The sequence below is a fragment of the Oreochromis niloticus genome, linkage group LG16 (assembly GCF_001858045.2).
Source record: "Oreochromis niloticus isolate F11D_XX linkage group LG16, O_niloticus_UMD_NMBU, whole genome shotgun sequence".
Classification (NCBI taxonomy): domain Eukaryota; kingdom Metazoa; phylum Chordata; class Actinopteri; order Cichliformes; family Cichlidae; genus Oreochromis; species Oreochromis niloticus.
In genome coordinates, this window is record NC_031987.2 from 10,614,170 (window position 1) to 10,640,425 (window position 26,256).

The 26,256-nt window shown below is 39.2% G+C and overlaps 1 protein-coding gene across 4 annotated transcripts in view; it reads left to right on the forward strand.

Annotated features, from left to right (window-relative positions):
• Positions 1 to 26,256, forward strand: part of asic4a (acid-sensing (proton-gated) ion channel family member 4a) — a 125,313-nt gene that overhangs the window by 90,258 nt on the left and 8,799 nt on the right. For 3 of the 4 annotated variants that reach the window (XR_266169.3, XM_003445398.5, XM_025904055.1), the window contains exons 2-6: positions 15,553 to 15,697; positions 16,085 to 16,212; positions 16,343 to 16,496; positions 21,146 to 21,199; positions 24,785 to 24,938. Coding sequence is in view for 3 of the 4 variants with exons in the window: in XM_003445398.5 (XP_003445446.1) it covers positions 15,553 to 15,697; positions 16,085 to 16,212; positions 16,343 to 16,496; positions 21,146 to 21,199; positions 24,785 to 24,938 (635 nt within the window). In the remaining variant the exon portion in view is untranslated. Of the gene's footprint in view, positions 1 to 15,266; positions 15,384 to 15,552; positions 15,698 to 16,084; positions 16,213 to 16,342; positions 16,497 to 21,145; positions 21,200 to 24,784; positions 24,939 to 26,256 lie in introns of all 4 variants that reach the window. The other variant, XM_025904056.1, reaches the window with a different exon arrangement.

The window sequence follows — 26,256 nt, forward strand, 5'->3', positions numbered from 1 at the left end:
AGGAGCTTGCTAACAATGTTTAGCCTGTTGGTGACTTTAACAAAATTCCACCGCAGATAAATATTTGGATAACTATTAAATTATGTAAACTGAGAACGTAACATTGCATTTACAGGTCACTAGGCAACGTGATGACATCATACATATCATGCATAATTCAGCTTTTGTGGATATAAATAGGACGTTACTATCATGAAATTAAAACGATATGATGATTCCACAAAGATGGTCTAGATGCATAAAGGCAAAAGAGTAGGTGGTTGCTCGGCAACCTGATGATGTCATAACATCTGATGTAGATAGGTACCCCCAGGGGTCTATGATATATCTGTGTGCCAAGTTTTGTTGCTCAACCTCTGACAGTGTAGGAGGAGTTGGCGGACAAAGAAACAAACACACGGACAGAGATTTGGTGTATTATAGTGAGATGGTGATTATTATTAGTATTTCTAGTAGTTGTAGTAATTGTAGTAGTAGTGATCATGGTGGTAGTGGTAGTAATATAGTTGTATGTCTTGTGGAAGTATTTATTTGGTTTTAATTGTACTTTCAGCAATATTTAAAATGGGAGAATACTCTCGTCGCTTTGTTTTAAGTTCTAAAATGCTAAATAAAGAATTGAGTGTATGAATGCATAAAATCTGCCTCTGGGGACCAAAACTCAGGGACAGAGTTTAGGTTTGTACTAACAGGGAATGTCTCATTCATATATGAATGCATTGCACTGCATGCATTATTTCTTAATGCATGTAGTGCAGATGTTACAACATGTTTTAGTCATATTTAATTCCTGTTTTTACGCTTAGTAAGAGGAATTTGCTTTCTTCGTAAAAACATTTGCACTTGTTGGACTCACTGAGAACGCTCCTAAACAGGGGGTTTAAAATTTCCCACCCAATGCTGTGGTATAAAAACTAGAAACACTTTAATGAAAGACTCAGTGGATCTGATCTAGGAGATTCTCTGAGAGTCGTACATATCTATAGACACTTAATTGAGATTCCAGCACGGATGAAACTTTTACTGACATCACTGGGCTAATTTCATCTTTTAAATGCGAGGGATGTTTTCAGATATTTAACCGAAAAGTTGAACATTTTCAGTAATTGTCAGCGTGATGATGTTACAGTCGTGTAAGAGTAGGAGTGTCTTTGTCTTTCTCCCAGACTTGGTCAAGTTGTGGCTTTCCTGGTTCCAAATGTTTACTGCCAGAAAAGTCTGTTTATGTGCACATATTTATACTCCAAGAATAGAAATCTTAAAATGTTTTGGCAGCTCACCAGTTGTTATTTTTTAGCTATAACATGCTCATAGCCAGTCCAGTCTGTGCATTTTAATCAGCGTTCCGACATGGTGGGAAAGTAAACTTCCCTGCTCACACTGTACAAGTCAGTGGGGCGGAGACCATGTGGAGCTCCTTCCGAACATAATCAGAAAGTGTAGCCTTCTGAACCTTGACTCTAAAACTGAATTACATACAGAACCGAGAACTCCCGTTCGAGACCGCAGCCATCTGTCCACTTTGTGTGTCGAATGTAGCATATCTGTTTGTCTTTGTTCTAATTTTAACACTGAGTAATGTGTTTCAGTAATGCACCACATAATTGCAGCAATCACCTCAACCTCCACCGTTGCTTGGCTGGGTGGCACAGACTTACTCTGAGGCTTTGGCTGTAAATAACAACAAACAACTTCAGTGTGAATAAACTCCCTGGAAATCAAATGCGCATTGACAGTCAGGGCTTTAACCACAGGAAGCCTTCCAATATTCTGAGGTCCTATCACAAGCAAGTTCTTTAACTGACAGTCAGAGCCCAGGCAGCAGGCCTGGGATTGTCACGACTGTGGGATATACAGAGCCCAACATCAACTCTTTCTAATCCACGCTGAGCTCGGTGGTCCCTGAAGCAGGATATCAGGAGAGGCTGTTAAGTTCACAGAAAATTAAAAACGTAAACGTGAGGCAGCCATGTCATCAACCTTTTAAAGGTGTCAGGAGCAAAGTAAATTAGCTTGTTAGCAAGATGTGAAATTGATTTTATGGAAAAAAAAAAAAAAGAAAAGAAAAAAAAGATCCATTTCAAATTGATAAGTGTATAAAAAAATTGGAATATTCCATAAAATTGCAACTATTTGCATTAAAAAAAACCTGTGACTACAGGTTTGTCCTTGACGTTTGGGAACCTCAGATGCTTCCTGGAAGGCATCCTGTGGTCTCTTGATCCCCATTTGGCATAACTGGACTCCGCATGCCAAACATCTGGGCAGGTGGCAGCCAGCCACTCTGCTAATAGCAAGCCAGATATCTTGCCTGTCTTTGATGTGCAGACAGGGATTACTGTGGTTCTCAGCACTCACATTTAATAACCTGGTTTAAAAAGAGCATCAAATCATCTGTAATCTTTATCGACCTCCACTGACAAACAAAACGTGTCGCAGCAGCAACGATAGATCAGCCCGAGGCACGGACGCGATAGTGAGGCAAGCGAACTAACCGATCAGAGATCGAACAAAAATGTCAAAAGAAGAAGTGATGGAAACTGAAATAATCACACTGCGGAGTAATGTTATTTCTGAACGTGTTTAATATTCAGGAGTGAAATGTGTCGTTGGTGCTCATTTGTACTTCAGTGCTGCTCTGTGTGTGCATGTGGGTGGGTGGGTGGTTAAATGTGCCTGTGGAGTTTTTATTCCAGAATAGAATAAGTAGCAGAAAGCGAGTTTATAATGCCAGAAATGTCACCACCTCAATTGTAATCATTAATTCGCTGAAATTAATCATTAACTCTATCAGTGCCCTGCAGGTCCACTGTGCAGAAATATGGTCCTTTTGTCATGTAAAAAAAAAAAAAGAAAAGAAAAGGAAAAAAAATCTGACTTTTACTTTGATCAGATGCAGTCAAGGACAGAATCCATGGTCCAAGGTTTTCAATTCCTCTTTGATCTGCCTGCTCTTTGTTCCATTGCTGCATTATCGCCTTCCTTAACTCAGCCATTTGAGAGGCCAAATTAAACCGGGTGTGTTTAGGTGTGCAGTTTAAAACTCTGTGTCTGCCAAACTTCCTTGGGCTCCGGCTTTAGAGCCAGCTTAGTCTAATGGACTGTGAGATCTGCTTTTGACTCAGAACAAGCTCTTTCGCCCGAGCAAAAACACTAATCAGACTTGTTTACTTGAATGATTTATGTAGCATGAAAAACTTGAATTCCCATGCTCATAAATGTTACACGGTTGAAAAGGCAAATATTGTTTCACTGTTGCGCACACAAAAGGAGAAGGTTTAGATAAGTGAGGCAGTAAGTAGTAGAAGTGACTAAGTGCACTTATTGCACCATCTTGTGAATGAAGCAAGTGTTGCATGTCATTAAAGGTTCGACAACAATAGGCTTGTCACACTGGTGGAGGGAAAAAATACCTCATGCATAAGCCACATTTCATAAAACATGTGCAATCACAAATATTTGTGTATGCTCATATAGTTGCTCGGTTATGAATAACTTGTCACAAACTGACAAGAGCTAGCAGCTGATATTTATTTGCATTGGCATCACTCTCATATCCCCGAAGGGACACCGTATTTTAAATTGATGATTCACGTCAAGAGATAGTAGATCCTGCTTCTCCTTTCCGGAAGTTTCATCAACCCCAACATGTGGCTCCAATCCAGTAGATATCATTTCCCCCGAGTCGCTGGGAAAGAAAAACAACCAAGCAGGTGTCTTGGTTATGATGAATACTAAATAAAAGGTAGGCCAGGGAACTGTGCTGGCGTTTCTTCAGTGGCAATTGGGTGGGAGTGTTTGTGCTCTGGAGTGGGTGCCAGAGTCTGAGAGAAGCAGAGTGGCGTGAGATTGAGAGCTTCGGAAATTAAATCATGTGTTAATGACAGAGTTACCTAATTAAACCTGAATATCTAAATGACTGCAGAAAAACAAAGTCGACAGTTAGACAAATGCCTAAGGCGGGACTGTGTGTCGGTGCGGTGCCCAGAGCAGGCTTCTCCTCGGCTTTATCAATTTATAACACACAGGAATGACTGATCCGAGCTGTGGGCAATATGAGGTGAAGTGGAAAAGTAAAGCACACTCGGCTCATGTATAGTGGGCAGTATGGTCCTTTTCCATCTCGAGAGCACCATTACACTTCACGTTCAGTATGACTATACTCTACTCCTCTATTCTGAGCTGTGCCCTCGAGCTTTGCAGTGAAATATAAAGCCTAGAATTTGTAATTCACCGGAGGTCAAAAAATAAACACATTGCTTAAGCAGAGGCGCGTTTAAGGTGTGACGAGGAAGACACTAAGCGACTCAGACGACTTTTGCAGGACACCTCGAACTTGCCAAGTTCCTAGGAGCTTAAACATGTTGTGACTTAAATGTCATCAATTAGGCTGACCCATTTTAACGTTGATGCATTTCAAATAGCGATAACTGTTCCCAGGAAAGCACAATTAATAGGTCCTATTTGACTTTTAAGGACAAGAAGTACCTGTTTTTGTGGGACCCAGGCACAAGCTCTAGCTGCAGGAAATGATTCATAATTACGTGTAAAGACTGATTAGGGACCTGTCTCACTGCGGTGATCCAGATGAATTATCTCCCATTATGACAGTACTTTCTAATCACATTTATAAAACAAGGTCTTTATGGGTCCATGGCTGTGATGTTAGGGCAGACTGTACTCACAGGAAGCTTTCATGTCTCTGAGAGTGCTGGATGTTGTGGACTGCTCTGTTTGCGAGTTGCTGTATTGTGCTGGAGAGCCTGTCCATTTTCAACCGCTTTTTCAAGAGCATCCCTCACCGCTCCATTAGCTGAGTATGCTTGGATATGTGGAGAATTGCAGAGTGGGGTGAGTGGAGGGGGGGGGGGGGGGGGGGGGGGGGGTGGCTGAATGCGTAGCTCCGGCTTAGGTGCTCAACTAATTTTTGATGCTCTGTCAGAGGCAACCAGAAAGAGGAGGGCAGCAAAGAAAGAGAAGAGATTAGTCAGAACTCCTACACTAATAACTGAAACAAACCCCACAGGTTTGCATCACAGTTCATCATTTTAATCTATGTTCTTTAGTCAAAGTGAAGGGCAAAGGATGCAGGCAAACTACTTAAAATGATCAAGTAAGATCATTAGTTTATAACGTAAACCTACCTCGGTGTTTGCGAACACAGCGGGTAATCTGAAATCCCACAAATTCCTTTTATCAAACATTCATTTGCATTTCTTTACAGAACTTGTCACATTTATAAAACATGCTGTTCGACCCAACCACGGAGTAAGCCCAACCATGATGACTGAGCAGTGTTTACCTCACTTGAATGGCTGTATTAAACTACCATTGAGATCTCAGCACTCAGTTGTGTAATGAAGGTTGGAATTGATACACAATAACTGTAATGTGTCGAATTGCAAGCGAGCGCGGTGTCTCTGGTGGCGCGTTTACAGACCGACATTGAGATGGAGGTTAATGATGCAAAACTTGTGCGTTTCACATACCACAGCACTGTTTGGGCTTCATGTCTGAGCTCTGCCTCTGTTTAGTCAAGCTGTGATTCCCTCATATATAAATGAAAGGGGGGTTATGATGGGGCCAGTATTTACTCCCCACTGGATGAATGTAGAGATCTTAAAGCGCTGACCCTCGATAAAAGTAATCCGTCTGACATTTGATTGAGGATTATATATGAATTATACAGCTTAACCATGGCGCATGAGAAGAAGAAAGGTCTAGCAGTGAGTTCTTATCACTCCATGTCAGTTTTTCCACAAATCACTATCATTTTTCTTTCCTAATCTTGAGCTAAAATATGTTTAGAATTTCTGCAACCTTGCTGTTAGCCTTGCTCGCGGTTTCTGAAGTCTCTTTTAGGCTTTGCCGCAGTCATGAGAAGGTACTCCCATCACATGGGCTGCATTTCTAATGGAACTGTTTGATGGGTTTCGGATTAATTAGAAAATACAGTGAGATAAAACTTGATGTCCATATGTCAGTGCCATGTGTTGAAATGGCAATAACTGACAAGGAATCATATTAAAACATGTTTTTCCTTAACTTGTAGTTATATACAGTATTGTGCATTTTTAAGCCAGCCGTTGTTTCTTTATATTTTTCTAGGAAACTAAGAAAATAGGTGCTGCAAATTACTGTGAAAAACATGTGGAAAGGCAGTTTATAATGTTTCTGCAATTCTAGCAACCTTGAAAGTCAGTATTGGTATGATCATCTTTATTCATCAACACATCCTGAACTCTCTTTGCCTTTCCTGTAATTTCTTTAAGTAGTTCTCAGGAATAGTTCTCCAGACTTGTTGAAGGACATTCAAGCTCTCGGTAGCCTTTTGTTTTGTTTTCTGTCCCACAGTGATCAGTAATGCTGAGGTCTGAGCTCTGGGGAGGCCAATCCATGACTGACAGTGCTCCACTGTGTTTTTTTCTATCCTGGTATCTTTTTGTAGGGTCTTTAGTACCTTGCAATATAAAGTGCATTTAAGCAACTGCTATAGTGATTTGGTGCTATAGAAATAAAACTTGAATTGAATTATTGCTTATGCAGTGCATTTGAATCAAACCTGTGCTAATCCAGATGCTATTGGGTGGTGGATTAAAGTCTGTCTGTTGACTCCTTATTGTTGTACGTCTGTCTTAACCTCGTCTGTAGATCCTAATGATGATTTTCATGAAAAATTTCTAATTGTCAGTCCAGTTCTTGTGTAACTCAGTCTTTTCTCCCCATTTCCCTTCCTTAAGTTTGCATTCATGACAGTCACCCTTCCACTGCGATCATTTCAGGCTTTGGTGAACAATAGATGGATCAACTTAAGGGTCAGATGTGTTTCTCAGGTCCTGTGTCAGGTCTTTGCTGCATTTTATGTCTGTTTCTTAAGGACATGGCTTTCAGATAGTGTTTATGTGCCGTGGACAGTGTTTAGGCCTGCTATTTGTTTGGTTTCATGTTTTTGTGATTTTTTTTCTGTTGTAAACTCAAATAAAGAAATACAAACTATTTATTTGTTTTCCTCCTAGTAACAAAATACCTAAAGATAGGAAAAAAACGATTTTTAAATTCTAAGTTGTCTGTTATGTGTTCACACAATACTGGTTTATCCATTGACAGAGCTGCCTTTTTTATACTTGAATGTTGAACGTCTGTGTTAAGTGACTTAAGGAAAAAATAAAAAAATTCCTTTGAAAATAGTCACAGAGGAGGACCTGGGTGAAAATGAGCGAAAAAGCAGACAATTTCCAAAGAAAAACTTTGAAAGACCTTTGGAGAGCCTCGAAAGCTGTTGCTCAAGAGCACTTAAAAATGACAAGTCTGCCTCTTTGGAAGCAAACTATAAAGAAAAGAGGGGTGGCTCAACACTTTTTGCATTGTATTGTTATTGCTCTCGTAACTGGCTGCACTATAGTGAAAAGTCTTTTGGGGCAATCATGATGAATTCTGGGAAATTGTACAACTGCATCAAGAAGTATTTGTAAGAGCAAACAGGTGCTCCAGAGCTTCTCGTTGAATTTTAGTGTGGGGACGAATTTCAGCAGGCTGTAGTTTTATCTGTTATTGAATTAACCCAACACCAGAAAAGATCAAGACAACAGATTTTTCTTTCACTGTTCTTGACCTGTGAATTGCTTCCCTTTTCTCACTTTTGGGGGGAAAAATACGGAAAGCATGCCAGAAAAATTCTTTTGTGTCACATAAGTGTTTTTTTCCCCGAGCAGTGGAAGACGGCAGCTGAAGGGTAGAGCTGAAAACTGCTTATACAAGTGATAAAGCCGTGGCGATAATCTCTTTTTCTCTACCTCTGAGTCGTTTAAAAGTAGATCACATACAATTTAAAGATATGTCACTACCCTTTACTGTTCTTTTCCATGCAGTCTGGTGGTGAGGGCTCCGTCTGTAGTGAGAGTGGGAGACGAAAGCAGTTACTTCATAGAGAAAAGTTTTGTGTAGGAAGTCCAAAAGGAACAAATGGGATGCTGCAAAAATGTGGTAGCTGGCTTTGTGCCCCGCACTTAAAGGCTATGTTCACTCTGTAAATTGTGTTTTATTTTTTTGAAGACTCATTCCTCACATTCTTCTTTGCTCTTCTGTGTTCAGAAGGAGCCTTGAGAATAAGACATTGCATTTTTAGTCTGCCTTCTGATGGCTGTTTACAACAACAGCTTTAAAAGAGCTGAGTGGTCGCCACAAAGGCTTTTTAAAATGGCTACATGACTTTAGCCTTTGACCATTAAAACACATCACAGCGTTTGTGAGAAGGTGATAAAATGTGAACCGTTTGTTGTTGTTGTTCTGCACCAACATGTAACTTGTGTTGGTTGAAATGAATGTTGTTTTTCATCCTCTCATTTTGTAATTAGACTGAAAATCATTGAAATAGGATTTCATATTCAGCTTAAACTGAAATTATTCTTGCTTCCTTAGTCCCTTCTGTTTTACAAGTCGAGAAACAGATTAAACATATAACATTTTAAGCTGTAGATAGAAGTTTACATACACTCATTATATAGAAAGAAGCTCAAATTTATACATAGAAACCCTGCTAAACTTTGGTTGAATGTCTCTTTGTGGTTGAGATGCAACTTACTGACTTTTGGTAGCCATTAACAACCTTCTGGTATTTTTCTGGTTGGATATTAGAATGCTTTTTCAGTATAATCCATTCAAATTGGTTGATTTTTGTGGCACAGATCCAGTTTTTAAGTGTAGTCCACAAGTTTTCAGTAGGCTAGAGGTCGGGGCTTTGGTGAAGGCCATTTAAGACGTTTAATGTTCACCAGCTTTATCCACTCCAGAACCAGTTTTGATGTGTGTTTGGGATTATTGTTCTACTGGAAAACCCAAACTGTAGCCAAATTTCAACAGTCTATCTGTTGATTTGAGGTGCAGTTTAATTTAAAGGGTAGTTCTCCTTCTTGCATCCACTTTGTACAATGTATCAGTACCAATGAGAACCAGAACATGATGCTATCACCGCAATTCTTGACCGTTTGGTTTCAAAGCCTGAACTTTACTCCTCCAAAAATACCTCTTGTCATTGTGGCCAAATAGCTCACTTTCTTTCTCATCTTACCATAAAATCTTTCTTCAGAGGTAATTTGGTTTGTCCATGTCAGCAAACATGGACAAATCTGAGTCAGTCTTGAAGGTTTTGGAGCTTGTGGTTCTTTCTTGGTTGACACTTTCTCAGTTCATGGCGATGTAAAGCTCTTCTCTGTGCACAGTGACACTGGTATTCCAACAGTTTCCAATTCAGGCTTGAGCCTTGGTTGTTACGGAATATAATCAACTTCCTCTCATCGGAGGGTGACACTTAGGGTCTTGACAAAGTGATGACACAGCTGAATAACTTACAGCTAACAGACCTTCCCAACTTCTCCTTGGATTTTCAATTCCTTAGAGTTCCTTGGAGTTCCTTAGACTCCTATTGTTCTGAGTATTGATCAATCAAATGAGTGCTGTCAAACAAATTCTTTCTATACTGGCAACCAGAAACTCCCAGCTGTAGTGAATCGTGATAACTAATGAGAATTTAACGTTTAAGTGAGTGTATGCGTATATTTGAGCCTATATGGATTTTAAAAATTCCTAAATACATTTTATTTTTTCCATTATAGATGTATTCTGTATAATTATTCCACCCTAGAAAAAGAATAGTTCAAAGAAATCCTTTGCCCCAAATTACCGTAACATTCATACGCACAATATATTTAAATGTCTGATCACAATTTTATAACTATAGATGAAAATATACACTGAATACGCACTAAATAGCTGGATGAAGGAGATAGACTTTTGCAGTGAACGGGCAGCCCTGTTGCATATACCATTTTTCCTGAAAAAACATTTTGAAATATCATGTAAATATTCCGTTTATGCCACACTGTGATCCAAGTCTTTCTGCTGCGAAGTTGTAATGAAGCCATTAAATCAAGGATCGCTCTGTCTCAACCTTAAGCCTTCATGTGCCAGCCTTAATGGTTTTCAACTGCCAATCAGCACTCTGGCATATTCTACCACCCTGCGTAAATGAATTCAAATCCTCCTTCCTCGTACTCAGAGAGCCACCCGATGACACGCAGCCTGCCTGGAAATGGATGTCCTCTGGAGAAGCACTGAAGTGACTCCTGTGGGTTATTTAAAAGGAAAAGTTGGGACTGTCAGATCACAGTCATAAAGAGGGTGTTTAAGGGTTTAGCCCACCAGGGTTTATGAATTACATGGTAAGGAGTTGGTCTCTTAATGCATTTAGCATGGAGAGACGGAGACAGAAACAAGGCACTCTAGGAGGAAAAACACTGGCGAAAGACACATAATGAATTGACATTTAAAGCAGATGCATTATAATTGGTGAGATACAGGATAAGCAAATGACATGATGACGGGAATCTTTCCAAACTATGTTCCAACTTCATCTTAATGCATTCGTACTTTTAGTGCTTAATCTATTCAAGTTGAGACAACTTTATTTATGTTGCCAAGAGAAACAGATTTGTGTCAACTATCCTAGAGAGAAAAGAAAACGCAAAATCCACCTTTAACAGAAAGCATCCCTCCTGTACTGGATGGACAATAGATGTTACATATACAGCCAGAAATCGTCAATGCAGATGGTAAATATAGGGATAAGACACCTTATTCTTCCTGCTGTCTTTGTACTATGGATGTATTCTCGTGCACACAGCAGGCTCCACTTAATAGCTTTATTAAATTTTGCACAGAGACCGAGAAATTAGCCATTACTAATGTTCTGTGAAGCTTTTCATGTCCAGGTTTGTGACCTCAGTAAACATAATGCAACATGTATGGACAATTTCAATTATTTACTTTTGATCACAAATGTGGGATGAAAACATTAAAACATGTATTTTTCTAGTACATTAGGTGACTTCACTAAATTTCTTAACTTTACGCTTAAAGTTTGCTTGAGTATGAGGTTTTTGGGCCTCAAGGAAGAATATATCTCGCATTACTCGGTTGGTAATTCATCTCTGAATAGTCCAACTACTATACAAAGAAACAAGTTTAGGTTTCTTGCAGACATAACTGACAGGATAATGCAGAAACTGAGTCCATGTTTTGATCAATTTTTCATTACCATCCAAAACACTGTCACATAAGGTGATGTTGTTTTAGATATTTTGAACAATGCTGCATTGACTGCTGCAAAATTTAGCTCTTGAGCTACTCAGAGGAATACAATGCTTCTTTTCATCTGGTTTGTAACTACAATGCCGCTGCACTGTTTCAGCTTGTCAACAGCAGTGCCAGGTGCCCACTTGGGATTTGCCCAAGTCAGTCCTGTTACCTTTACTAAATTTGGTGCAAGATTTAACAAGAGAAAAATGCTCCATCAATCACATTGTGGATGCAGGAAGAGGAGTTGGAGGAGGGGAGGGGAGGGAGAGGGGGTAGGTGGAAACTGAGAAATAAACCAGTGGAAGCTCTGCCAACATCCATTTCCTGGGTGAGATGATGGGAAAACTTTCTCATATTCTCTGGGGGATATCATTTGTGAACACACGGCGTCCTCCAGAGCCTGAAGTTTTAGAGCGTAACCCAGGCACTTGGTCTGGGTGTTTTGAGCATTTCTGAAGTGAAATCCTCCTTTGCCTCTGTTGCTTGCTCCATCAGATAAAGACTGCCAGTCGAGGCTTAAGTGTGTCAATGAACCCAGGTGGGGGCGGGGAATCAATGATAAGTGCAGCTTACCTCCTCAGCCGCGCCGCACCAGCCAAACAGAGATTAAACCATTTCAGCCTAATAGCACATGTCAGTCAAAAGTCACACTTGAATACTTGAACCGTCTCTCCCATGGGCCTCCGCCCACACTTTGCCACGTCCCATTATCTAATCACACCAGCTGAGAAGATGCTGCAATTTACAAAAATGCATATTGGCTGTCAGAACTAACAGAGAAACCGTTTATACCACAACAGAGCACGAGCCGAGATCTGTAATTGTCTAAAAATTGTCTGACTCCTCAACCAAGATGCACTTTGAAGGTAACCATTTGAAATTCATTCAAAAACACACACACACACACACTCAGCGCAAACTAGCATGTACAAAGAGCCAGATCAAAGGCCCCGAGGCCTATTACTGCATAAAATACAGCTGTCCTTCTAAACAGCTTTTGTAAACACTACTCATTTCTTGCTCTAATCACTGTTGTGGACATTGCAAAATTGCCAACTGTTCCAGCGAATTACTTGACTGAACCCCACAACCATGGCTTTGATTTGTTGTTCAGCCATCTCAAATGTGGGTACACCCTGTGGTCTGTAAATGAGAGCTTGTGTTGTTCCGCCAGTGTCCCTTATTTAGACATCACAGCACTCATTAGGTGGATCAAGCTGATATCAAAGTCGGATCACAGGCATTCTATGTTTTTGTGCATGCAGGGACCATCACTGTCTCTTTAATGATATGTCTGCTGTCTGTTCAGCTCAATTGTTATTTCGCTGTCATTTCTCCAGTGCCTTGTCTGTTGACCTCTCCTGCCCTGTGATTTCCTAAGCTTGAATACTTTCATCACTGTCCTCTTTTATTTGATGTTTGGACAAAACGAATCCATAGATTATTTTTCCTCACTCTGAGTGCGGACAAATGGGTGTTTTTCAGTGGGGAAAGCTGTAGTCTGAGGATTTTTTAGGGATCTGCATATGCAGCAAAGCTCATATTACTAGTGCTGTTTGAATCCATCATTATTTCTTCATGAAAGATTGAGTTCACACAAGTAGACAGAGACAGGCCTCTCATTTTTAGCTTGTGGCCTCCAGTTTTACTGGATGAAATGACAGCTGTGGTGAACATTTTCATCAGCTGCAGCGAGCTGGTTAATTTAAGAGCAGCTGGATGAGTTGGTAGGAAATACTGTTTTTAAACGTTTCTAGCTGGCTTATTTAGAAAAAAAAGGTCACTTTAAAGGATTCTCCCGTTATTCGTTGCATACATGAATAACAGGTTTAGTGCAAAACAACCAAAGACTGTATATAAAGATGGATGTAGCCAAACTTTATGTAAGCGAGCGGTTTGTGGTGGTTTGAAGCCTTGAGTTTCCATCTGAATCTTTTAAAACCAAAAGATGTCATTAACGGAAAAACCGAAATACCAGTTGAATGTATTTTTGTACAACTGAGTGCTGAACAAGTGAGGCGTAGATCTAAATGAGAACCCAAAGACACTGAGTGCTCATAAGGTAACAGCTTATATGCCACAAGGTTGCCAAATCCTTACGCATACCTTGCTTTACTCTAAATGAGATCCTAATTTATTAAATGAACACAAGTGGTATTAAATGAGACTTACAAGTATATAATGATGAGCCAAATTAAGTTAAAAACTGATTTATTAAAATCATAAATGAGAATCTGATGAGTCCACCTCCTTCTAGCTATTAGAAAATGCAAGTTACTACTTCTGTTACAACTGAGCTACTTCTACACTGGCTTCAGTTGTAATAAGTAGCTTATTAACCCTTCATATGTCATGCTTTCACTGTATGGTAGTTCTTAAAGAGCGCTTTATATAGCATGTCTCAGTCACCCATTCATACAAGCTCTCTTTTTACACCTAAGAACTTCACATACATTCACACTCAGATGAGCACATTGGGAGCACCTCAGAGTTCAGTATCTTGCCCAAGGATACTTTGGCATGCGGAGCAGTAAAGTCAATTTTTCATTTTTGACTCAGGCCAGGAGTTAATATCTATATTAAATTTTGAACCACAGATCTACTTAGACTGTGGTTCAAAATTTTCAGATTTTTGAAGGAAAACTTTTATGAACACATTATCATTATGCCTAACATATGAAAATATAACATTTAAATATATTTTATTGCAAGTGAAACTGGGAGGAACTGTTGAGGTTTATAATATAACTTTTAAAACCATTAAACACTGTCCTCACTGCTATACTTAAAAATCCTTTTAGCTACCATCTATAATTATCCAAATTAATTCAACATTTATTAACACATAGAACACAAAAAAAATGCTTCCTGCAAACTAGTGAAAATTTGTGTTTCCCACACTCACCCCTTTCAACTCTGTTACTATCCCATGTAGTTTAATCTCCCTTAACTCAGAATAAATTGATTATTATTTGTTGTATTATTTATAGTTTTCTGTTGCATTGTGGGTGCAAATGTTATGTCATGTTCTTGTATTTCTATAGCACTTTTCTAGCCTTACTAACCACTCAAAGCTCTTTTAAATACAAGTCACACTTTAACCATACATTCATACAGCTACACACTTGAAGCACTTTATCTACCTCACATCCACGGTCAATTTAGAAGCACCGGTTAACCTAACATGCATGTCTATGGACTGTGTGAGTAAGCCAGATTGCCCAGCAGGAATCTACACACACACGCAGGCACGACATGTACAATTTCACAGTTTCAAGATTCCCTAAAACCAATCGTTTTCCTTGATTTGACCCACACTGGTGGATCTAAAATCCATCTGAATGGATACAACATCAGTTAAAAAAGATCAGTGTGAAGTGTTACAATATTTAATTTTGTGTATTTTGGGCCACTTGATGAAAAGCCATTGAGATTTGACATTCATAATATATGTACGTATGGTTATGTGAAAAGGTGCGATCAGACTGAATGTACCAAATATCACAAGTATTACTACCTTGGGTAGGATCAGTCTTGGTTTCTTATATTTACCCTTTTTATTTATACAGATAAATGCTCTGTATCTTTTTTTTCTTTGCCTTGGAAAGGGCAAAAATTAGCCATCCTCAGCTCTCTTCACAGTTTCCCTCTGGCTATCGAACTAGAGCTTGACACGCTCTAGTTGAACGTGAGAAGAAATCCGAAGCTGGACACCTGCCATACCTGGTGATAGTGTCTAAGCTATGATTGTATCATCATTGTTCAGATGAAGGACTCAGCTTTTCAAGCAATAAACTGCCTTTAGAATCAAACCTTAATCAGTGTCTGTGAAAGACTTCCAATCCTGGATATTGGTGGTGCTGCTACGGCACCATTTTCTTTGCATGTGGATCACGGATTGTGCCTTTAAAACTGGCTTCAGATAACAGTTAAATGACTGGTAAGAATGATATTTTCCACAGTGCAGCAGTTTAGATGAGAGGTATAAACAAAGAGATGATGTGTTCCCTACTGAGACAGCTCCCCTGATAGGTGGTGGTGTGATATCTTACTTAAAGCAGCCTCTCTCTTATTGTCTTTTGTTTTCTTTTGAAGAGAGATTAAAGAATCTCTTATGCCATTTGATATTTCAGTGGGATGGTGCTACTACTGAGCAGCATTGTGCAGGCTTTGTGTGGTGGGTGTTGGAAATTGATTCAAATACTGCTTATCAAAATCCGCGAGGGACCGAGCCGTCACTGCATCCAGAGGTTTGTGGGTAATATACAGCGACTTGTCCAAGCAGAGATGCGGCTTGTTTATTTTTTGCTCCATATCTCTGATTTCATTTCAGTGCGCCTGTATGAGCGCGTCACATGCAGCATCTGGACTTTGTCACGCTTATGGTGATGTTCATGATATGAATCTGTTCTCTCCCAGGTGTACACCAGATATGGGAAATGCTACACTTTTAATGGCAACAAGACTACATCCAGGAAAACCAAGCAGGGTGGAATGGGAAATGGGCTGGAGATCATGTTGGATATTCAGCAGGATGAGTATCTGCCAATCTGGAGAGAGACAAGTAAGCTTCAGAACTATTTGTCTATTGTAATCCTATCCTGTGCAATGCTGTGACATACCCTCTGCTGCAGTTTAAATCAATAACCGCCCCCATCTATTTGTCTTGGTCATGTACTGTAAATAATGCATTTTCTGATTGTTTTGCTGCACCTGGAAATGTGATTTGTAAAAGGGAATTCCTAAACACAGTACACTTCCTTTGATTTGTGTATGCATTGTACTTGTCACATAAAATTAATCCCTACGGGCCTATTTTTTAAACATGACTGATAAATGATTTGCGGTTAGCATCATACTGAGCCCTAGCTGTCAGATGAGGCAGCCATCTGAAATTCCCTTGTATTTTCTCTTTGCAACGATCCGTGCTCCGTTTCATCCTGATGAGAAGATGAGACATCCCTGGAGGCCGGCATCCGTGTTCAGATCCACAGTCAGGACGAGCCTCCTTACATCCACCAGCTGGGCTTCGGTGTCTCTCCGGGCTTCCAGACCTTTGTTTCCTGTCAGGAGCAGAGGGTAGGTCGTCTTCATCTTAGCACACCATCCCTGCCCCCGCTGACCCGCTACCACCACCCACCACCAGATTACTGTTCTCCCAGCAACCCCGGTGGCTCAGACTGGGTCTAATAAATCTTTGTGTGCTTAGCTGACCTACCTGCCCCAGCCCTGGGGGAACTGCCGCTCCACCAGCAAAGAGAAGTTCCCAGGATACGACACATACAGCATCAGTGCCTGTCGCCTGCTCTGCGAGACCAACGAGGTCCTACGAGTGTGCAACTGCAGAATGGTGCACATGCCCGGTAAGATCAGCCCCTACATTATCTTTACACAGAGCGGTGCTTGTGTCAGTGGGAAAGAGGATTGTGTGCATCATTTCAAATGGACACACAATAGTAATTCATTCTCTGACACATTGTATAAGGTGCCAAACTGTGAACCGTAATGACTAAATGTATGATTGGAACTTAAAATAGTCATTCAAGGTCATGATATGGCACACAACAACAAAACTTATATTGGGAAATTTATGCGGGGGGAAAAATACTAATCAGAGTTGGTATTTTCAAGTATTTCCTTCTGTTTTTAAAATTGTTCGCCTTGTTGACCTGCTGTAATTGAAAAGCCAATCTGCCCAGTATTTGCCTGAGATTTGATGACCCATTGTGCAAAACAAGTCATCATTTTTGGCCCACTTGAATCACTCCAGCATAGATATAATTTGGACTGCCACATGCCTGACCTTGATGCTTGATATCTGGAGTGGTATGCTCTTCTCTGCTGCCAGCGCTTTGGCTACAGGCACATCAGACTAAAGTCTCAATGAGGTTTGAATGCTTTTGCTCATCCATCTCCATCTGTCCTGGAATTGTTCTGTTGTCCTCCCACAGCCATTATTAATTATTATGATTGATTATTATTACTGCTATTGGTCGTGTTTGGTTTCTACTGGTAGGTGGCTTACAAACTGCCCTCAGTACTACTGCTTGTATTGAATTATTTGGTCATTTACTTACATCATGGCATATTGCCTAAGGAGCACATATCTAATTTAAACTCGGTCTTGACTTGAGTTATTTTTGTGTATGATTTTGTTTGGAGTTTTTTTTTTTTAGCAAAATTAAAGAAAAGAGAAAAAATTCCTGAATGTGTATGTCACTCAGAAATAGCTGAAATTAGAACTACTGTTAGTGTTTTAAGCCAGTAACAAGAGTCTAAAGCCAAGTTAAGTTATCTGCATAACTACATAGTTCCATAGTGCAATTTTCTTTGCTTATACCACTCAAACTTCCTAAAAGCTACCATTTTGCTCTCATGCCAATATTTATTTATTAGACTATTAATTTACTTAGAATTTCTATATAATGGGAGAACTCTCACTCTGGAATTCTGGTTTGATCAGGACAGAGATGCTCCAGAATAAATGGGACCCAAAAATGTAACATTCATTTCAAATTTTCATCACGTGTTCAAAATGAACTATTTATTTGTTTATTTAGCAGACTAATTGCTGCAAAATATCCTTCTGTGTGGGTTAGGAATGTTACAGCAATGCAAACCTCTTTATGGCATGTGTCACTTTGATTTCACACATCAAATGAGCAGCAGCAGAGCATTTCTAGCCCCCACCTGATAGATGTCAAAACAACCAGCTTCTTAGTATGCACGTGTAAAAGTTTCTCTTTTGATTTGATTGGAAATGTGTGGCATTGTAAACCTTAATTGACTAATCATCAAATATTAGCAGAATTGACTTCCTGTTATGTGAAAGAAACAAAAGGCTTTTACATTATAGCTGAGACATCAAGTCATTGCTATATCTTTAAAAAATCAAATCAAATCAAATCAAATCTGCACTTTTCTTTCCAACTAAAACTGATGAAAATTGTTATTTTAACCATTTAGCTGTTCACTGTTCACTGTGGACTCTCTGTTAAGCACCCCTCTACATGAATTGCAGACAGTTTCTGTTGAATGGGATTGATAGGAAGTGGCCAAAGTTAGCAGTTCATCTTGTAATTAGTTGTTTCACCCAAAACTTTGGCACTGGAGGAAAAGCAGACCATGAATGGCTGTACAAAACCTAAAATTTTTTGAGACATGATGTGAATATAGGTCTATTAGGAAACCAAGAACACTGGTTAGTAATATGCCACCATTTGAGCAGTTTTCCTCCCAGTGTGAGAATATGTCATAGAGTTGAGTACCAGAAACACAAAATGAGCTCTCTGGACTTATTCAGAGTGTGCGTCATCATGGCTAAAGAGCAGGAAGTCACAGAGCTGAGTCACTGGATGCTGGCTGTTTGATGTGTCTAGCAAGTAGGCATGCTGAGAGTGGTCACATTTAAAGTTAAGACAAGAAACTTATCATGTATTCTTTTTCATTTCCACTTTTGCATTGAGTGCAGCTGACATTCAAAAACCGATTAAATAAACAAGTATGAGACAGCTGATTCGAGGCCGATCTGATTCATCACATTTTTTGACAGAGCGATGCTGTGGTTATCAGCCTACACATTTACATAGCAGTCACACATTTTAATCTTGGATTTGCAGACTGAAATGGCAAGACCAAAGCGGTGGTCTGATCTCAGAGAGATTGTGTGCCTTAAAGGAACTTGCTATGTCATGATTTGGGAGGAACCTGGTTATAATTGTTCCAGAAACATTTTACATTTGCATTTGCATACACTCTGTACTCTGAAAACCCAGCAGATGATAAATCCACAGAAAAAAAATGTGCCTGCAGAAAACTGTGATATACTTGGATAACACTGTGAGAAAACAGCTTTTTCAATTATTTATTGGATGCAATATTCTCCTGTTGGAATAGTAAGCATAGAGGCTGTGTTAGGACACTTGCAGGGTCTTTTTTTCATTTGTTTTTTGTTTTTTACACTTTTTCTATTCAGAATTTTCAGTAGGATTTCAATCAGGTTTTTTTAAAACTTTAAACCTGAAACACTATGAGTTTCCCGACTCCCGAGGCAGTGAAATAACCCCCAAATCAAAACATTTCCACTACCATGCTTCACAGCTGGTATGAGGTTCTGACCTCTTTTGGTCTGTGCTAAAAATGTCTGCTGTCTCTGCGGCCAAGCAGCTCTATCTTTGAATCGTTTCTCTGCCACACAGGCCTGTTATTTGCTTATATGTTCATTGACAAAAGCCTTTTCCTGGCAAACCTCCCAGATTCTCAGATTCATTTCAGGTTTAATTTGTGGAATATGCGGTTGTAGACGCATGCACTGACACTAGCAGCTGCAAGAGCTCCCTTTAATGACGTTTTGCGGTTCTTAGACAGTCCTGGATAAATCGTTTGAAATCTCCACAGTTTGGTGCACATTGGAATTTCAAATGCTGCACTCAGCAGCATTTTTTTTTTCCAAAGGCCTTGGAGAGCTCTTTAGATCTTGGCATGATGACACTACACACATCATTGGCAAAGACAACACCAGGCTGTCAGTGTCAGAGGTTTAAATAAGACAGGTTGTACCTGTCACTCTCTGAGGTGTATCTAATCTTTGGCACCAAATCTGGAGCCCCTAATTTCTGCTGTAATAAATGCAGCGCGTGCTTACTTTTCTCAGGTGGCTATTTTATTAATTTTAATAAATAATGAAAATGGGAATTAATATGCATTAATATGCCTTTGTAATGTTAAATGTTTGGCCATCCAAATATGTAAAAAAGCAAAGAATATCCACATGAAGTCTACTTTTTTTAAACTGCCAGAATAGCCCATATATACAATTTAATGAATGAGAAAAGCAAAAGGGGTACCAGAAAAAGGAACTCTTTGAATCAATGAACAGGAAGGACAGAGCAGAGGTGGTTAGAAAAACCAGCAGATTCACATTGCTTTCTGTGGTGATGTATCACATCAGATATGATATTTATTATGTCAGAAATAATAAATGTGGAAGCTTTTCCAGGCCATTTGCTCTCAGAAGAGGCAGACGAGAGCTTTGCAAAGGTAGCGGCTAGCTCACGTTAGTTCACTGCACTTATCAATAATGAATAACATTTATTGTTGCATATTAAATTAAATTCTGGGGTTGCTGGTTCAAAACTCAGGAAGGGAAGCTGAGGCCATCCAGTGAACACACCATGCTGTATCACTGAAAAATAAACAAACATGGCCACCATCTGTTGCATTTTGAGGTGGTCAAGTCATGGCCAATTTTAACCTCACGACTTTTGAACTGTGAACCGTAGAAGCAAAATTGTGTTTTGCTTGGATCTGTGTTAATATTTTAGTCTTTCGGTCTACTTCTATATTTAGAGGACCACCCAAAAAAGCTATTAAGTTGTTCTTGATGTGACGAGAGGACTGCTTTTGCTTTCAAATTCAGAACATCTGAAAAAATAAAATACACAAGGCAGTTAAAAGGATAATGTTTAATAATGAATAATATTTAATGACGTTTTTTGATATTTCTGCTTCTGGAAAAGAGAGGCATATCTGTGAAAGTGTGTAAAAAACACACTCCTCAGATCATCAGATGTAATTTTGCTTCCTGTTAATGAACATTTCTTAGTGTCTGGGAAGGAGAATTCCACAAAACATTAACCCCATGAACATTTCACAGACAGACAAACACACCTCTGCTAATTAATTGTGCTGCTGATGAATACCTGTCATTAATGGCCTGGGCAGCATGTTTTTCTGCCAGGAAGTGACTCATTGATTGGTTTTTAAAGACTTTCTAAATATGCCTCGCGGGTGGAGCCAGCATGCTCCATTTCTCAGTGCAATCAAGGACAGACTTCCAAGATGGCCCAGACTCCGTGGATGGAAGTCATCCTTTGTGCGCCTGCCTTCATTTGGAGATGAATGATAAGCTGTGGAGTGTTGTTCACAGCCACGCTTCCTCATTGCAGCAGACACGGGTCACTGATCATTTTGTTTCTGATTGATCAGACTCATTTTCTGTTCTCCTTTGCAGGAACCGCAGATATCTGCCCTCCCAGTAAAATCAACTGTGTTGACAAAGCGCTAGGTAAGAAACAATCTCCCTTCATTTCTTTTCTCATTACAATAGACTTCCCCGAAGGGAAATGGAAACACAATCAGTAAATATGATAAGGACTTTTTTTCCCCTGTATTACAAATACCTGGAGGTAGACTGGGTATTTTGAAATGACTTTTCCTCATTGTGATTTAGTCACTTTAGAGCTTGATGACTGTTCTGCTTCCATTGTTGAACTCTTAATATGAAAACCCCTTCATTCCTGCATATCTGGACCCCTCAGCCTTGACCCTGCAGCAGATACTGAACCTTGATTTCAAAGTAAAAGAGTATTCCAGTAAAAGAAAGATTTTTTTTTTTATTGCCATAGCGGACATAAGTACAATTATCATGTATCAGCCAAATAAGCCAGAAATTTAATTAAGTCTCTCTTCACTGAACTCATACCCTGCTTAAAACATGGCTGAATGAAATTGTAGATATAGCTCGCAAGAATGGACCATATTCATGGGGGTCATATTCCTGAATCAGACAGTACTAATAGATTCAGCCCCCATGAAAGGTAATACATTAAGATGTAATTTATATATTTATATTATAAAGATGTTTTGTTCCCACATCAGACAAATGATGTATGCCACCATGCTCCTGCATACAAATAACCTAATTGTTTGAGTTATAAAATTCATAAATCATCAAATTATAATCACTGCTTTCAGTGCTCTCCGTACCCATTTTTGTCTGGACTGAATGCATTTAGAATTTAAAGAGACAGGCTGGGAAAAGCTATTTACTCTCCTACATACACCGTGATGCTTTAAAGTCAGGACTATAACAACGTATTTGCCAGTGTGCGAGTATTTCATACCTGCATGTTAATTAGGCCTAATGTGTAAAGTCCTTAGTAGCCCTTCTTCACCATTTATTCTCTAAGTGGATATTGCCACAGGATTACTGCAAACACCATTACTATAGTCACTGTCTCTTAGGTAATTTGATTAGACTAACAGATAATTTTGTTAAGATGTTTAGACAATAAGTCATGTGTGAAAATGGCCGGATGCCATCTTCTCTTGGCAAAATTCATTTTAAATGGACTGAGGCAAAGTTGTTCCGTGATGATAAGAATCAAAACTTGAAATTCTGTTTCGGTAAACATGGACACTGCATCCTCTAGACTAAAGAGGAATGGGCCATCAAGCTTGTCATCGGTGCTTAGCTTTAAACATGTAGCTCTGATAGCACGGGATACTTTAGCGCCTATGGAGTTGGCAGCTTGAGCATTTGGAAATGTACCATATACTTAAAGGTAAATAAGACTTTGAAGCAACATATGCTCCCAATCAGATGATTTCTTGCACATTTCAGCAAGATAATGTTAAACTGGATACGGCATTTATTATAATAAGGTGGTAAACATGACTTTGTGTCAACTTTATAGACACATGTTGCTTCAATCCAATTTAGAATGAGCTAATATTTCATTTAAAATGATACATTTTCTCTATTTAAACATCTCAAATGTCTTCTGTGTTCTACTGTGAATAAAATACAGGTTTGTGAGATTTTCAAATCATTGTGTTCTGTTTTTATCTACATTTTATACAGTGTCCCAACTTTTTGGGGGTTATGTTTTAAAAGCTATGATTTCTTTTGTCTGTCTTCCCACAGACAAAAGGCTGTTAGGATAAATGATTATAAATTGGATATGAGATAGATGAAGTATTTAATGTGAATAAAACAAAACACAGTGTGAAGGTATGGTTAAAAAGCAACTTCTAGATCTCTCTAACTGGTCAGTAAGACTAATAAAGTGCAATGTTATTACGAGTCTGAGAAGTCTGACAACACGCCTAAAATTCAGTGTGTGACTAAAACTGTGTGTAAACACAAAGGCAGAATCATGCTAATATTTTTTTTCATCAGATTTAGAAATCCATGCATATGCAGCATCCACATTTAATAATCTCGGCTATTGTGGATTTTTATGCACATGCACGAGCCTCATTTCCACTCCTATCTTTATCCATGGAGAGGATGTATACAAATTTGCACCTGAAATTATTAGATGTTTGAATTAAGCCAGCAGCTAATAGGGAGCTCACATGTACCAGCGTGAAACTGAGACACTCACCGGAGGAGAGGAAATGGAAATCTCAGTTCTGGAATCACAGACACACGACCAGGGAAAGGGGAAAGAAGGAAGGAAAAAAGCAAGCAAGAACAAATGTATGGATGCTCTTAGCTCTGTAAGTTCAGAGTAAAAGGACCCTGGCAGGGGGCGAGGAGCAGGACGAGCACATTTGTAGCTGTTATATATAATAATATCTATAAAATACTAGATACATTTATAATAATAATGAAACAAAATACATTTGATTACAAAAAAAGCACGCTAGATGAAATCTGTGGGGGGGGGGTTATACTACAGTGTGAAATAAGCGCGACATCCACAGATTTTTATGCACATTCTTCCAGTTTAAAATCAGCACTTCAATGGATACCTTTTGTACATGCATCTTTTTTTACATCCAACATCAATAAAACATTATGTAACCTTTTCTGAGAAGTAGCTATAACAGTTGTATATACATAATTTTCCCTAATGTGCTCATGTTTATTTTTACAGAATAGACTTTAAAACATCACAAACTGTAGCCTATTGTTTTGGGGGGTGTTTTTTTTCACAAGGACCAATCCAGATTAGAAATGGAAAAACACAACATACAATCTGGTCTTTTCACAGTGACATCACTGGAATGAATTGTACTAATGGATTTTTTTTTTCTCCCACATAGCTGGTAGTTTTCAGTATTTACTTACACAAAAAGGCAAAAAGTTAATTGAATTAACTGTAACTTTCTATCAGTGTTTACAAACCACCAACAAGCTGCAAAATATCTTCTTCTTCTTCAGTCGGATGGTCCCTTCTGTCGCACCAACTGTCTGCAGCTTTTCTGTTGTCTTCCTCCTTTCCTCCTCCTCTAGCTCCATCTTCAGCATCCTTTGTCCAGTATATCCACTATCCCTCCTCTGCACATGCTCAAACCATCACAGCCTTCCCTCTCTAACGGTGTCTCCAAAGTTTTCAACCTGAGTTGTCCCTCTGATTTACTTATTGCTAATTCTGTCTCTACTGGAAATGAAAACATTAGCATTCAACAAACTACTGAAAACAATGCTGTAGGTAAACTACTAATTTAATTGTATGTAGCCTCTAGCACTTCCTGTACAGTTGGGAGAAATATTAGCAAAGAGAAGTTTGCATGGCACGAAATTAATATGATTAAATGATGCTTAGTGGTGGCACAATGCGTTGCTTTACCCAATAAACCATAAAAACAAGCCTATTCATCCATATCAGCCAGTATATACAAGTATATGTTGTACTGCATTAACACACAAGTGCACTTAGTCTTACTGAGTGTAACAGTTTGACTCTGGCAAAACAAAACTGCACAAATGAATCAAATAGTGGTTTATAAAGTAAGAACAAAGCTGTACATAATGATAATTACCACCTGGCATCTGTGTTGTGGATCTCTTTTCTGAGGTGAAGTGAAACTGACCCAGTCTGTGTCTATTAAACAGCATCACTGCCATTTTGTGTTGCAGCACAGCTACAGAAGAATAGCGGGGACACCTGTCCATGTGAGACGCCCTGTAATCTCACCCGCTACGGTAAAGAGCTCTCCATGGTCAAAATCCCCAGCAAGGGCTCAGCTCGCTATCTCTCCAGGAAATACGACAAGTCGGAGGACTACATCAGGTGCGGCAGGGAAGCTTCAGCCGGACCTAACACACTTATGAGCAGTGATGTGGTGCTCAGTGCTAGTGCCATAAACAATGACCTCCAGCCTGCAATCACTGACAGATCCACGACCATAAATATAAACAAAACTCAATTATATTTTGTACAGTATTGGAAAACTGCTCGTCATGCACTAGTGTGTACATATATATGCATCTTCTTTTTTTATTTAATCTGACAATGTGAAATATTTATTGTAGTATAAGATTCTAAGTTTGTTGCTGGTATTGCTGCTGTCTGTTAAAGACTAAAGGTTCCCTCGGGTGCTTTTTGGTTTTTCTCTTATATACAGCCATGATTTTAAAAAAAGAAAGAAGACCCTCTTTCAGTTGTTTTATATATCAGGACATAATAAAAATCATCTGGTTCTTAACTGGCCAAAAAATTAAATAAATAACACTCATATGAACAACACCACTTTGGATATCCGGATATTATATTATTATTATTTTACAGGGTTCGTACGGGTGCTTGAAATCCTTGAAAATGCTTGAATTCTAATGTCGTCTTTTCAAGGTTTGAAAAGTGCTTGAATTTCAGATGTGGTGCTTAAAAGTGCTTGAAAATGTAACTGTATTTCATTCACAATAAATAGCTATCTGATTGAATTGTTTTCTTATCAGATAGAGAAATAAAGTGAGACGCAAAAGCAAAATTTCCCCGCCTGGGCTGCCTTGCGTCTGTTTCAATATGTGACCCCAACCCTCCCTCGGACAGTCGGGGATGAGTGCGCTAACATACCTGTAGGTTGCTGTTTTAATGAGTGTTTGATGGAAAACAACAATGGCGGAGTTTGCGTTCTCCAGTCGCATGATAGGTGAGTCCTAGTAAATAATTTTCCAGTACGCGTACGTTACACATGCTATTTTTTTAAAATTATGGTTATTATTTTGCTAGCTATCAAACTCGCTGGAGAAATGATTGAAATGCACTGAGTGTGATGCAGTATGGCAGCGCTATTACGGAATATGCTGTGAACTTAGCTAACATTACTTAGCAGTAATATGAGTTAATTTACTCAAGTGAAAGCTTTAAACATTAGCCCGATACATAACTAGCTAACTTAAGGCTTTCTGATTAACCCTCTGGGGTCGACGGACCCAGAGTCTCCATTTCAACTTGGGTCGAACGTGCGGACTTCAAGCTATATACCAGTTTTTAAATTGTGTTGGTAGGTCACGTTTTTTATGGAGAGCGCTAGCAAACACGCTTTGCTTGTGAGTGAAAAAAGAAAAAACACTCCTTCCCTATTGGTGGAAAAATGTACCATGTCGAC